The following is a 13788-nucleotide window of genomic DNA, read 5'->3' as shown; positions in this document are numbered from 1 at the left end:
AGTTATGATAACGAATATTTCATGTCTGTTGTATTGTGTTGTGTTGTGTTGAGTTGTGTGTGGTCATGCTGGTTAATTTCCAACTACCCAACGTCTGAAACCCTCGAATCCAGCAAGATATATGAAATATATGTGATTATTAACTAGAAATCAATAAGTTACGAATGATGCTGATGAATGCATGCATGCATGTGTGTGTACAGTTAGAGACTGGCAAGAAACTGGTGAATGTCGCCAAATGTTGCAGATCGTGTCATTCGTGGTGGAGATGGGTACTAGAAGAATGTGTCATATCAGCATTTGGAATACAGTCCAAATATTCCTATGTGTCTTTGTTCATACTTGGAGCGCTGGTAGTCTTTGAATATGAAGGCCCAGGAGAGACGAGCGAATAATGTCCCAAGAGAAGACCCTGATTTGTAACCTGAAATAGACAAGGACGGCGTCAATGCAAAAAAAAGATACGTAAGCGAAACAGTTATCACGACTTACAAAGTCAGAAGGTGCCAATACTATAGAAAACGAATCGTCAGTGTTTGGACTCTGTCAACTCAAATCACCGTACGTTACTTGAATAGCTTTACCTGGTAAAATATGGTGTTCAGCCCTATAGGAACGTTCTAATTCAAGGAAAAATCAGATGATGAGTTTGGATTTCACGATGCGTATCTCAACACACACACACCTCTAGAATCAGGCCATCTAGAGCACTTGTTATCCTGAAACGGATACCAGCTAGAGAGAGTGGAAGACATTGAGTATATACGGCCAGACGACGGTATTTTTTGCGCCTTATGAACCACCCACCTGGCAAACGTCCCGGATCCTTAAATCTCAACATGATCGCAAACAACGGGAAGTGATTTATGATTGCGAGTGCGATATCACAGAATCCATGTAGTGAGATTACAGCCATTCGACTCTACAAGAAATGAAATTAACAAGATAAAGGTGATTGACCTCAAAAGCGTATCGCTCACGATGTAGAATAGCATATAATAAACAGCTACCGTTGGAAACAAGAAGATCAACACCGTGAAGAGAATCGTCCCAAGTAGTAACTGATCCAAGTCATATTCGGCAGCGTCTACACGTTTCCGGAGAGGATTTTGGCGTTGGCCTAACCCAAAAAAACCGTTTAGGAATCATCTTGAAGATCAACCAACATTGATCTAAATCTTCGTACTGACCTCTAAACAAGTTGAAAAGCGACATTATGGCGCTCACTTGCCACGAATGCAGTTTAGCTGCAACGAGATAGAACAGATACAGATGCAGCGTTGTCACATTGAGCAAGTCTGCAGCTAGTGAGACTATGAATGATGCGCCCAATGTTCCGGAAAGACCAGCATATCGGATGTATGTTGGGAGGTATGCTTCCAGAGGTTGTAGGCTACCTGAAAAGGTTCAGTAAAACATGCTTTAGTACTTGGATGTGATTTTTTGGCGAGAAGAAGCAAAACAAATACCACTCCAGAAGTCTATAAGCCATAGAAACAACTCTCCAAGAAACTTGGCCAGCTTGCTATTGAGCTTCAGCCCACCTGGCCAACTCATGAGCCATACGACCATGCTCTTGATTGTTTCGATCCCGTAAATCTATCAGAGCAAAAAATCTTTGAGCAAGATGTTGGATATTCGAAGCGAGAGCTATTACCTGTAGACACTTGATGAATGTTTCAGACAAGAAATCAGCATTGGCAATGACGAAAGCACCAAGTCCAATGCCGACAATCACGTCATTAGCAACCAGCCACACAGTATTGTAAAATCTGTAAATGAGATGATGTTTGCTTAAGATGGCCAAAAAACTGTCGTAAATGAAAATCACGAGGTCACGAACCCAATGTATTGAGCTTGTCCTTCAGGCTTCAACTTGCTTTCTCTATCCTTCCTACGCCATAAAAGATACTGCCATGGCCAGTATACCAGTTGGCGGATGCGAAGGTCTATTTGCTGACCTGGAACGAAAGTAGAAAAAGTTTTGAGATTTGCGAAAAACAGGACAGTAAAAGTTCAATATACCTGTGACAGATACATCTCTCCACGATTTCATGCCGAGCACACGAGTATTTAGAAGCAGCGTACAGGCTTCCAGTATCATGTATACCATAAGCACCAACCCAGAGATTGGGTACACCAGCAGCATATGCAGTGGATGCAACCGGCTTCCAATCCATGAACCCACTTTACTTAGGTTCTCAACAATCCTTTGGTATGGATACCACTCATTGAGACCCATATCGACTAGATGCCGTTCAACGTCTAGAGATGCGTTGATCTAAGTATATAAAGGTTGTCAACATTGAGTGGCTGCTACGCATACTTTTTTTGCCATTGCAACACAAACATACCTCAGCCAAAACACCATCCAAATGATCATCAATGAACAGTTCTTGCCTATCTTCAAACATGCGTGTTGACCGCCTATTTAAATCCCTTTGCCTTGTAGAAGCCGGCGAAGCGTGTTGCCGTATCTGAGGATCCAGAGTTAACGGCTGCAGAGACAGGTACTGCAGCGCTCTACTATTTGGCTGTTGATAGTAGATTACCGAGACACGGTGGAGCATGTGTTGGGGTAGTTGGATTCTGTGGGAGATTGGACGATTAGCAAAAAAGGGACGCGAATCTGAATTGCATGTCGACGTTCATTACCGACATGTACTGCTATTCAATCCGACATGGATATCTCGTCCGTCTTGTTCCATAGCTATAGATATCAATGAATATATCAGGCTTTTTGAATCAAAGGAGCAAGATTCCCTCAAACGCAATGGCAAATTACATGTTTCACTGACTCCAGCAACTAGCTTCCATTCACCTACGATATCCACATGATACAATTTATGTAATTTATCCCTTGTAGCAGTATCCTTATCCTAATTTGTAAACGTGGTAGTTAGCTCAAAGGTCGAATAGATCCAACTTTCATGATGAATTTCAAATGTCTTTCAATTTACCAGGAATGGAGCCAATGCAGACACGCAAGTAATTCTCTCATTAATTATACGTCCAATTAGATGTCCACTGTCCACATTTTTCGGTGTTCTTGTTCGTGGTGAAGATGGCCAAAATAGAAGACCATTGGAATTCGAGTAATCGGTCGCTATAGACATGGATGGCCAGGCTAGTTGCCACTACGGAATGGTGTCCTATATGCTATGGAAGGCAGCCATGATATTACGACTACGCTTTGCTATTGCTTGCTGCGTAAGTTTTTCGTTGCGTGTAGTGAAGTAGAAAGCTATTGAATATTGAAAGGCTCGGAAGACGATTGGAAGAGGAAGGACGACGTCATATCTAAAGTGTTAATTTTACTTATTGGATAACGTCTTCATCACGCCATGTCTGGTATATCAGATTCCCCTCTTGACGACAAACATTTGACGTATTTTGACCACCATTAATCGCATGTGTTTTAGATATCGAAGAGTTCGCGGAGGAAATCGATTACCTCCTAGACGCTATATCAAAGGCTTTGACAACCGAAGTCTCGAAATTACGCGGTGTAGAGCGACTGGACGTGAGTATCTTCCCAGATCAGATCAACATATTATCCATACTCATTGCCTTTTATATATCTCTAGAAATGCTCCAATCTTAAGAATCGATTGACCAGAGCACGTCAAGCCCACCGCTCGATTCTTATTGAGATTCGAGACCTGCCTGCCGAATCAGCAGCGAAATGGAATGAGAGGGCTACTGAATACGGGACAAAAATGACGAAACTGCAGCAGGATATCGATTGGGCCGAAAAGGCGACTGATTCAGAGTCGATTCCTAAACCGAAAAGTAATAGCTTGCAGCTAGTCGTCGTTTTTTTTTCTCTCGAGCTGGGCTAAAGTCATTCGTTTTCGCAACAGATGTGGATCAAATGACTGCGAAGGAAGTTACGACCCAGGCTCTTGCAACACAAGAAGAGTCGCTTGCTGCTACAAGCCGTACCAAGGCTATTGTTGAGCAGACTATTCAGGTCAGACCGACAACATTCGATACCGGCTTATACGACATTGCGAGAGGTTTCTTATATCAATATCCTGTATAGATGGGAGGCAACATCACCGAAGAGCTCAAGAAGCAGACTGAGCAGATTGAAAACATTGATGCTGACGTGGATCAAGTCGAGAACAATCTCAAGAGGGCTGACAAGCAATTACGTGTTCTGATTCGGTACGAGATTAAAGAGAACGTTGCCTTGTTGCAATACTGGGGCTTACAATCACGATTTACTCTACAGACGGATGGCTACCGACAAGATCTTCCTACTAATGATCTTGCTGGTCGTAGTTGGAATCCTACTGGCTATTGCATCGGTCGTGCTGAAAAAGTATACTGGTATTGGTAAGTATTGTCCAGGTTTTGGTTATCGTTAGGTCCAATTCTCAAGCTTTTTCCCTACTGTGCAGGTTCGGGTGCCTCAGCAGCAGCATCTCCAACGGCATAAACATTTTCTAATTTATTTTGGGTATTTGAAACACGTTAATATACAAGATCTCATTGCATAAAACGCGTAGAGTATGGAGATCATGTGTTTCAGAATGGTTTCATAATAAGGTAGCGCTATTGATTCAGTCAAGTTTCTGTTTACCACCACTTTCAGGGCGTTGCGATATCACACGTGAATAAAACATTGCCTCGACTTGTACGTTGTTGCTCATTGGCTCATTCCTCTCGTCACCATTCACCAACAAAACAAAACCACCACACACCCAACCACTCACATAATTATAACGCAGAAACCAGACAAGGATGCCATCAACCAGAAAGGGAAAAGCAGCAGCAGTCAAGGAACCATCGCCCAGTCCCAGTAATGGCACTAAGAAGTCGCCCAAGAAGACCCGCGAGTCTGAAGACTATAAAGACACCCTTACAAAAGTACATTCTCAAATCAACGATCTGGGCGCCGATGGAGTCAAAAAGGTCGTCAGCCGTCACGTCCTTGGGGTCTCTGGGGGCCGGATCACGAAAAGGGGCAAAGTCAATGTCAGAAAGAATGTAGTCCGTGAATTACAGGTACATGAAATGTTTTGGATTTAATATTGGTGAACGTGTTTCGGGTAGATCCATGATAGATACTAACAGTTCCATCCTCAATTCATTTTCTTACTATATTATTCTACGGGATTCTACTCTTTATTTTCCCTCTACACCCACCCTACTCGTTGTATCAATAATCTCAATAATGTCCGTTGCATCTTGCACCTTACCCACCAAACGAAAACCCAACATCCCAACATACAACAAACCCATTCCATAAATACAGGCCTTGACACCATCCGACCCATCCGAAGCAAAATCAAAAGCAGCAACTGCAGCCGCCCGAGTCTCAATCACGGCCCAAATCGCTAAACGAGGTGTACACGCCGAACTGGCCAAAGTAGCAGGTGGTAACCAGCCTATCTCTCGAATCGCTCATATGGACGTCCGTCATGGTCTGCCAGTAAACCAGGCATCGTCATCAGTACAACGTGCTGGGCTCGTTCCCCGTAAAGAAGTAGATGACAAGTTAAAGAAGGCCCTTGTATCTGAGTTGGGTCGTATTGCTGGTGATGCGCCGGTTCCGTCTGTTGCTGCGGCCAAGGTTGGCATGTCGTATGCAAAGACGGCTGTTAATGTAAGTTGAGAGGGTGAAGACAACAGGTATATTGAAAAGCTTACATGGTGGTTGATAACACATTTCGTCTCTTATTAGGCTCAACTTGTCAAGCGAGCTGTCGTCCACGAGATTGAAAAGAGGGGTGCTCAATAAGCTGCGTGAGTTGGAAGAATCATCCTTGGCCAGTATGCTATGATCTCCTACCGGCTTACATATCTAACCCAATCGCATCACTCATAGAATTAGAACAAGGATTCTTTTTTATTAACGAACGATGTGTGGTTTGGAATATATGACTCGTTGTGCTTGCTCTCTTTTGTTGCTTATGCTTATCTGTAATAGTATTTTGTGAAAGAACCAATTTTATCAACTGGCAAAAAAGTAGTCTCTTTTTCAACCCAAACATGAAGTCAATTTCAGATCTGGACGTTTTTTGGGGTTTCATGAGGTAAAGCAGTTTCGTATAGTGACTTCCCTCTAAGTTTCATGTAGTGACCCTCCAAAACTACAACCAAATGCCAACAGCGCAATAAAGCATTCCCTGACGTAGAATCAAATGCAGCTTTCATATTTGGATCAAAAGAGCAAACTTTTATATACAAAGATGCAAACATCTAAAAAATCACATCTTCATCCTTTTCATATTCATTCAGGATGTTGGGAGTCTCTGCGGCAGCTTCCTTGGAAGAGAATCCGGAATCTCCAGCAGCTAATTACAAGGATACAATATTAGCATAATATCATTTTGTATGCAAGACCTTTCAGAAACTCACCTTGCCGAGCTTCACGTTCAGCATCTTCACCCTCCTTGACCTTCTTCTTCTTGTTTTGTACCTTCTTCAACCTATCAGAAAGGCATCCTGTTGGTTACCATACGACTCGACAACACCGAAAAAAAGGTGCCTCGTAATCAACAAATGTACTGACCTAAAGAACTCTTCCCGATCCATCTCATCAAGTTCAGATATAATATACTTTATCGTGTTTTCAATCTTGGGTATAATTACATGCTCAATGGCATTCACCCTTCGATTGGTAATCTTGATGACCTCGTCCAAGATTACAAAGGCTGTTTGTAAGGATGCTAGTTCGACTAGCACTTCGACGGCTTTTTGGTATGTTTCCTTGCATTTTTGGACTTGTTGGCCTCCTCGGCCAAGACCGGTCAGTTCGAAGGCTAAATGGGTGGTGTGGCGGGGATTCGTGAGTTGGAGGTTTACATCCATGAGCAAAAAGACACACGTGGAGGGTGGAAGCATATACAGCATAGTTATGTAATACGTACCACTTTGACCATCAACAAACATCTCAAACGCAGGTAATTGTACACCAGACACGTTCTCAGTTTTGGAACGGACTTTGGTTTGTGCTTGTTTGACATTCTCACGAACCATATATCTAATAATTCATGGACGGAATGCGTATATGGGTTAGGTTGTATTGACAATCAGAGTGTTTGAATCAGAGTATACACATACCCAACATCATTTCCAGCCGTAAACATGACTTCAGCATATGAGAAAGCAGCGATTTGCATGACTTTTCCCATCTTTCGTTTAGCCTGTTCATTGTAGGTATTGAAATAGATAATTTAGATAAGGAAATCCATGGTAATCAGCCGCAATCCATAACGAGTACCTCGTCAATCTTCTTGACAATCTCTCTGAACCTTCTCGTCAAGGCCTCAGCCTTTCTCTTGAGCAGCGAATGACCTGTTTGAGCTCCTTTTAGACGAGACTTCATACCTGTCAATGCCCTAAACGATTATCAAATAATAGAGAGTGAGGTCTGGTTGAGTTTGAATGTGATATGTCCCACAGAGAAGATAAGCAGAGAATAAATGCACGTACATTCTCGTAGGAAATATGTTCAATCGTGCAGCGGACATGATTGTTTAATGAATCCTGTCCACACTTTCTTATCCAGCAAGAGACTAGAATGAGATTGGTTGCGTTAATCAGGCAAGTTAGCTCCTTGAGATTATGGAAGCGGTCAAGTAATGGGCATGTAGCTTACAATACTTTATCTAGGTAGTGGTGGCAAGGACTCCTTCTTCAGCTTGCTACACGCTGTTGCTAATGGTCATGAAATTGTTGCATTGGCAAATCTGCTACCAAAGAGTACAACTGGTACGTAAACTCGTGATTTTAGCTCAAAATGCTCTTTATTGATGTAATTGGACGCGTCCAGTTATGTTCAATATCGTGTTTATCTTTGTAAACATTCGACATCTCAAGCTCACTTCTGTTTTCCTCGATCATCAGATGACGACGAACTGGACTCGTACATGTTCCAGACTGTAGGACATGATATCATTCCTCTCTACGCGGAATGCATGTCGCTGCCTCTCTTCCGACGAGAAATACAAGGAGCTTCCATGTCAACTGGATCGGAATACACACCAAAGGATGGTGATGAGGTCGAAGACCTGTATCAATTACTGCATCAAGTCAAGCTCGAACTGAATGTGGATGGTGTCACGTCTGGTGCTATACTGAGCAATTATCAGAGAGTGAGGGTTGAAGGAGTGTAAGTCTCTGACATGGCAGTTGCCAAATAAAAGCCGAAGTGACAGGATTGTCATCCTGTTTAGATGCTCAAGACTGGACCTCACTTCATATGCGTACTTGTGGAGGCGTGATCAACAGGAGCTGCTTGGTGATATGGTTGCCGCTGGGATGGAGTGTGTTTTGGTCAAAGTTGCTGCTATGGGTAACGTCCAAAGGACAACTTTAGGCTTTTTTGTCCTCTAAGTTTATGGAAAAGTATCTAATCGATTTCAATCGTTATCGCTTTAAGGCTTGGATACCCGGCATCTAGGCAAGTCGCTACGGGAACTACAGAGCCATTTTGTGAATATGGTGAGCACTCAAAAAGCCAGTCCGATTCCTGGTCAATCGATTGCTCGAAATCATGGACTCATCTCTTCCACAATGTAGCACGCTCGTTATGACATGCACATATGTGGAGAAGGTGGTGAATACGAAACCATTACTCTTGACATGCCGCTCTTTTCGAAACGGATTGTGCTGTAAGCTTCGAGGCCCTTTCCCAATAACGATTTGGTTGTATTGACTTTTTTCGCACTTCACGATAGAGATGAGACAGCTGTGGTTATACACTCTGATGACGCATTTGCTCCTGTCGCGTACCTGAAATGCAAACGGGCACATGTTGAGGAGAAGCAGACGTTTGGGCTTACGAGTGAGCTTAGGGAGCAGATACTTAATGCAGCGCTTTCAGTACAGGCTGTAGATGTTAGACATAATGAGGCTGATGCAGAGGTAAAGCTGATGCCCAGTCCGGGAGTTCGCTTCTTTTTGCTCACCCCACTCTCATATCCTTAGCCACCTAGTAATACATCATATATAACCATCCCCGTCACACCAACAGTAAATTCGATACACCCATATCTTGCAATCGGCCAAGTGACACCTTCTTCCGAGACGGGGACAATAGACGACCAAGTGGACGATGTGATGTCGACCGTCACCACTCTGCTCAGCAAAGACGATTTGACCTTCCAGCATGTCGTGTTGATGCACGTGTTTGTGAAGGATTTGAGTGTGTTTGCACGTATGAATGCTGTGTATAAAAAGTACTTTGGGATTAACCCGTCTCCAAGGTATATCCCGACTCCAACATATGTTTTTTTGGTCCTGGCTAAAACGCAATCATTTCTAGAGTAACGGTTCAAGGCATCTTGGCCGACGGTAAATCAATCCAGATCGATTGTCTCGCTGTCACCAAGCTGGAGCACCGAGATAGTATGCATGTGCAAAGTATCTCGTACTGGGCACCTGCGAATGTGGGGTAAGTGTCAGGTTCTGGCCATGTAGGCGCAACGTCTGTCATCGCTTTTTTGCTCATGCTTCAAGCGTTGCGTCTTTTTCGTAGACCATATAGCCAAGCTACACAAATAGACGACACCATTTACATCGCCGGCCAAATTGGTTTAACGCCTCATACTATGACACTACCGGCATCGCTCCATCAAGAATGTCTTCAAGTAGTCCAGAATCTGAAATCAGTGGTTAGTGCCATGAACTCGTCGCTAGAAAAAGATGTAGTATGGCGTGTGGTATACGTTACGAAGTTCGAGTATATCACGTCTATTAAACCATTAATGGAGAATGAAGAGGTGCCTACTTGCTATTTGGTGGTAGATGTATTGCCACGAGATTGTCGTGTCGAGATACAGGCCATTTGTCAGAAGCCGTATGTTCGAGAGGATGAGGACGAAGAAGACAGTAGTGTTGTTATGAATGCTTATTCAGGTAAGATTGAATTTTCATCCAAGATTAAGAAAATGATTGGAACCGAAACTACACTTTCGTAGACGAAACCATTAAAGGACACGGATGCACACTAACTATCTCAGTAAAGCAATGTGGTAAAGTAGTGGTCGCTTTTGGATTTATTCGAGGTATGTGTTCAGATACATACCAAGTCTGTAAAGCTCTAAAAATTCAAATTTGAACTAGATGGTGATGGTGGTGAGCGCGTCTCTGAGCTCTTGTCAACACTGGACGCCAAACTCCAACATGCTAATGGAAGGCCGATATTCTCTCGAGTATTTTGTAAGCCTGATATTATGAGTGCGGTGTGTCAAGCTTGTCAAGCAGCTTCATCAGGTGGTGGCAGTGTTTCAGTGGTTGGAGTACAAGAAGTAGCTGATCAAAAGGGAATACGTGCTGAGGTCTGCATTTGCGTATACGGCCGTGTCTTGTAACATTCCTCATACTCTCTCATTTTGCTGGAAGTTGGTTCGTAATTTATTGTTGAAAAATACATGTTTCGTGGTAGGGCACGACGATGCTTGTGAATGGACGCGTCGATAAGGAGAAGATCCTTTCAGGAGCATGATAGGCATAATTAGGTCTAAGATTCAATCGAATCCCTGTTTAAAAATACCCGACTATTTTTAAGATTCATGCGAACGCGGTGCCAGATCAAACATTTCTCTCTTTCCTCCCTGTTACCACACTCGATAAACAACAAGAACAGCTCGGAACTAGAGTACGAATCTTATATTCCTGTTAATTTACATCGTAAGTCATCATTGCAATGCCTGATACTGCCTGCATCGACCTTGTTTCTATTCCTTTCATGCTCTTGTTTTCCACCCAAAACAAGTTATTTCGCATTTGAATTCTGACTGCAACCGTTCTGTTATAGATAGACTTCTAAAATGAGAGAAATTGTACATCTTCAAACTGGAGTACGTATTATATTTATCGTTCTTGTTATCCTGCCGTTGTTCTTCTTGTTTTCGCTTGATCAACATCTCACACGTTTTTATCATTTTCTGAAGCAATGTGGTAACCAGGTAAAAACTGATATAATAAATGGATAAAGGAATTTAATACTAACTTTTATTATCATACGTAATGGTAAAAGATTGGTGCCAAGTTCTGGTAAGCTTCTGCTTCTGTATTTTATAAGCGCGTTTCAGTTGGGGAGGTTGAAAACGGTGGAATGACGACGGAGGGAGACCATCAAATGGGATTATTGCATCATTATTCCATGCTATGTACTGATACACATGGAATGGGATTGAATGAACATCGTATTCGGTGTCGGGAATGGGGTGGTTGGTTGGCTCGTTAATGCCGTGCAAAGTCGCATGCACAAAAAAATGGGAGCGATATGCTAAACACAATTTCAAACTCGTCCATAGGGAAGTGATCTCAGACGAACACGGTATTGACCCCACTGGTACATACCACGGAGACTCTGATCTCCAATTGGAACGGTACGTTACTATCAACATGGCAAGTTTTCGCATAAGCGCACCAAAAAAATCTCATTAACGGCCATAATCATTTGATAGTATCAACGTCTACTACAACGAAGCTACTGGTGGCAAATATGTCCCACGTGCTGTCCTTGTAGATTTGGAACCCGGTACCATGGACTCGGTCCGTGCAGGTCCATTCGGTCAACTCTTCCGTCCAGACAACTTTGTGTTTGGTCAATCCGGTGCTGGTAACAACTGGGCTAAAGGTCACTACACTGAAGGTGCTGAATTGGTCGACTCTGTATTGGATGTTGTCCGAAAGGAAGCCGAATCTTGTGATTGCCTACAAGGTTTCCAGATTACACACTCCCTTGGAGGTAAGTTTGTTGTGAGAACGTTGGCTATATTAGTTGTGTCAGCGAATAGATGTGTGAATAATGTCGGAGTACAATCTACTTCTCTTTACTGGCTGGTGCCTTTTTTTTGCACCGAACCTTCAATCTCTTTGAATCTCACCCAATATCTACTTCAAAATTAGGTGGTACTGGAGCTGGTATGGGTACCCTCTTGATCTCCAAGATCCGTGAAGAGTACCCAGACCGAATGATGTGTACCTTCTCCGTCGTCCCATCGCCCAAGGTGTCTGACACCGTAGTAGAACCATACAATGCCACTCTATCCGTACATCAATTGGTAGAAAACTCTGACGAGACCTTCTGTATTGATAACGAAGCCTTGTACGATATCTGTTTCCGAACCCTCAAACTCACCACCCCAACTTATGGTGACTTGAACCACTTGGTCTCCGCCGTTATGTCTGGTATTACCACTTGTTTACGATTCCCAGGTCAATTGAGTAAGTATGCGCAGATCCGTGGTGGTTACTTTTGGTTGCTTTGTTGCGAATGACCTCGTTGTTAATCATGACTTTTTTTCCCCAATTTAGACGCTGATCTTCGAAAATTGGCTGTAAACATGGTGCCATTCCCTCGTCTCCACTTCTTCATGGTCGGTTTTGCTCCATTGACATCTAGAGGATCTCAACAATACCGAGCCCTGACTGTCCCAGAACTCACCCAACAAATGTTTGACGCCAAAAACATGATGGCTGCTTCTGACCCACGTCACGGACGATACTTGACCGTAGCTGCCATGTTTAGAGGTCGTATGTCTATGAAGGAAGTTGACGAACAAATGCTCAACGTCCAAAATAAGAACTCTTCTTACTTTGTTGAATGGATTCCAAACAATGTCAAGACTGCCGTTTGTGACATTCCACCAAAGGGATTGAAGATGTCTGTTACTTTCATTGGTAACTCGACCGCCATCCAGGAACTCTTTAAACGTATCTCGGATCAATTCACTGCCATGTTCCGTCGTAAGGCTTTCTTGCATTGGTACACTGGTGAGGGTATGGATGAAATGGAATTCACTGAAGCTGAATCCAACATGAATGGTACGTTGTGCACTCTGAAAGTGGTGATTTTTTGGGGCACGATATTAAGACGCCAACATATACTTACCAAACCCCCCAATAGACTTGGTCTCTGAATACCAGCAGTATCAAGACGCCACCGCTGAAGGTTCGTGGGATCCGTTCCTTGTAGTCGTTCTTTCAAAAATGCTAATTTGTCTCTTTTTTGTTTTTGTAGAAGGTTCGCAGTCCCTCCACATCTGTTTCTAATTTGTGTTTATCGATCTATTCTAATCACATTCTTTAATTTACGTAGAAGGCGAATTCGAAGAAGGCGAAGGTGAAGCCGCTGAAGGCGAAGTGAGTACCAGCTGAAATTCATCGTTGTGGTCGTTAAGTCTTCAAAATCTTTCCTGACTGGATCTGACAAACAACATTTTCTTCAAATTCTTTAGGCCGCATAAATATAGTTGTAGGACCAGATATGTAGATCATGTCTATATTCAATGTCTCTAAAATACATTACAGCTGATAAATTAAAAAATGCAATCGTTCTGGGCGTCCCTTCGTTTGAGAGCAGACGAGGCAACAAAAATGGATGTAAGCGACCCTCCCATCGAAGGTCCTGAAATCAGGAAATGGACCGAATCCGCAATCCCAACTACCACGAGGAACGAAACGGTGGAGTGGTAAGGACTCATCATCAGGTTTTCGACGTGTTCGGTGTTTTTCGAAACAAGCGTGATTCTGATGGCTGTTTTATATGCGATCGGTTTACTTTTTTTAATACATTATATTTGCCGTACATGAATCTTGAATTGAACTCTTTCAACCTGGGAAAACAGCCCTCTTTAACCGCCAGTTTGGGTTGTGATGAATCACACTTGCCTTGTCAGCGCAGCAGGTTTCGCCTACCAATTTTTCTTTGTTGCCCAACTCACAAACCTGCAAATCACTACCAATAACGTGTTCCCTTCTATAGCATCTAGTATCACCGTTCCCCACTACTAGAATCTCACGTTTTCTTAGTGATTTACC

At 43.0% G+C, this 13788-nt stretch overlaps 5 protein-coding genes across 5 annotated transcripts; 3 read left to right on the top strand and 2 right to left on the bottom strand.

The window, feature by feature from the left end:
• Window positions 1–203: 203 nt before the first annotated feature.
• Window positions 204–3116, bottom strand: SmJEL517_g01907 (uncharacterized protein; the record flags this gene model as incomplete). Its single annotated transcript, XM_031167835.1, has 16 exons — window positions 204–275; window positions 343–424; window positions 493–512; window positions 585–620; window positions 686–735; window positions 808–922; window positions 981–1120; window positions 1191–1397; window positions 1470–1599; window positions 1658–1772; window positions 1844–1961; window positions 2026–2281; window positions 2355–2589; window positions 2656–2710; window positions 2786–2879; window positions 2961–3116. 16 exons carry the CDS (start codon window positions 3114–3116, stop codon window positions 204–206), a joined length of 1881 nt encoding a protein of 626 aa, XP_031026110.1.
• Window positions 3117–3344: 228 nt separating this feature from the next.
• SmJEL517_g01906 (uncharacterized protein) lies at window positions 3345–4444 on the top strand (the record flags this gene model as incomplete). The annotated part of the gene is made up of 7 exons (XM_031167834.1): window positions 3345–3351; window positions 3423–3523; window positions 3588–3792; window positions 3864–3973; window positions 4046–4170; window positions 4238–4341; window positions 4407–4444. 7 exons carry the CDS (start codon window positions 3345–3347, stop codon window positions 4442–4444), a joined length of 690 nt encoding a protein of 229 aa, XP_031026111.1.
• Window positions 4445–4749: 305 nt separating this feature from the next.
• SmJEL517_g01905 (uncharacterized protein) lies at window positions 4750–5749 on the top strand (the record flags this gene model as incomplete). The annotated part of the gene is made up of 3 exons (XM_031167833.1): window positions 4750–5013; window positions 5264–5614; window positions 5693–5749. The coding sequence occupies 3 exons, from the start codon at window positions 4750–4752 to the stop codon at window positions 5747–5749; spliced, it is 672 nt and encodes a 223-aa protein (XP_031026108.1).
• A 461-nt stretch (window positions 5750–6210) lies between these two features.
• Window positions 6211–7484, bottom strand: SmJEL517_g01904 (uncharacterized protein; the record flags this gene model as incomplete). The annotated part of the gene is made up of 7 exons (XM_031167832.1): window positions 6211–6305; window positions 6370–6440; window positions 6524–6773; window positions 6882–6994; window positions 7075–7157; window positions 7235–7352; window positions 7447–7484. The coding sequence occupies 7 exons, from the start codon at window positions 7482–7484 to the stop codon at window positions 6211–6213; spliced, it is 768 nt and encodes a 255-aa protein (XP_031026109.1).
• A 50-nt stretch (window positions 7485–7534) lies between these two features.
• On the top strand, window positions 7535–13214 carry SmJEL517_g01903 (uncharacterized protein; the record flags this gene model as incomplete). The annotated part of the gene is made up of 21 exons (XM_031167831.1): window positions 7535–7592; window positions 7627–7725; window positions 7861–8125; window positions 8190–8308; window positions 8396–8457; window positions 8536–8627; window positions 8694–8880; window positions 8944–9221; window positions 9281–9409; window positions 9494–9873; window positions 9936–10022; window positions 10081–10295; window positions 10911–10925; window positions 10997–11013; window positions 11277–11351; window positions 11430–11713; window positions 11875–12192; window positions 12283–12792; window positions 12875–12919; window positions 13067–13110; window positions 13206–13214. The coding sequence occupies 21 exons, from the start codon at window positions 7535–7537 to the stop codon at window positions 13212–13214; spliced, it is 3288 nt and encodes a 1095-aa protein (XP_031026114.1).
• Between the last annotated feature and the right edge of the window lie 574 nt (window positions 13215–13788).

This window comes from Synchytrium microbalum (genome assembly GCF_006535985.1).
Source record: "Synchytrium microbalum strain JEL517 chromosome Unknown SmJEL517_scf0007, whole genome shotgun sequence".
NCBI classification, from domain to species: Eukaryota; Fungi; Chytridiomycota; class Chytridiomycetes; order Synchytriales; family Synchytriaceae; genus Synchytrium; species Synchytrium microbalum.
Note: the sequence above shows the minus strand (reverse complement) of the source record. Positions and strands in the feature narration are given on the sequence as shown.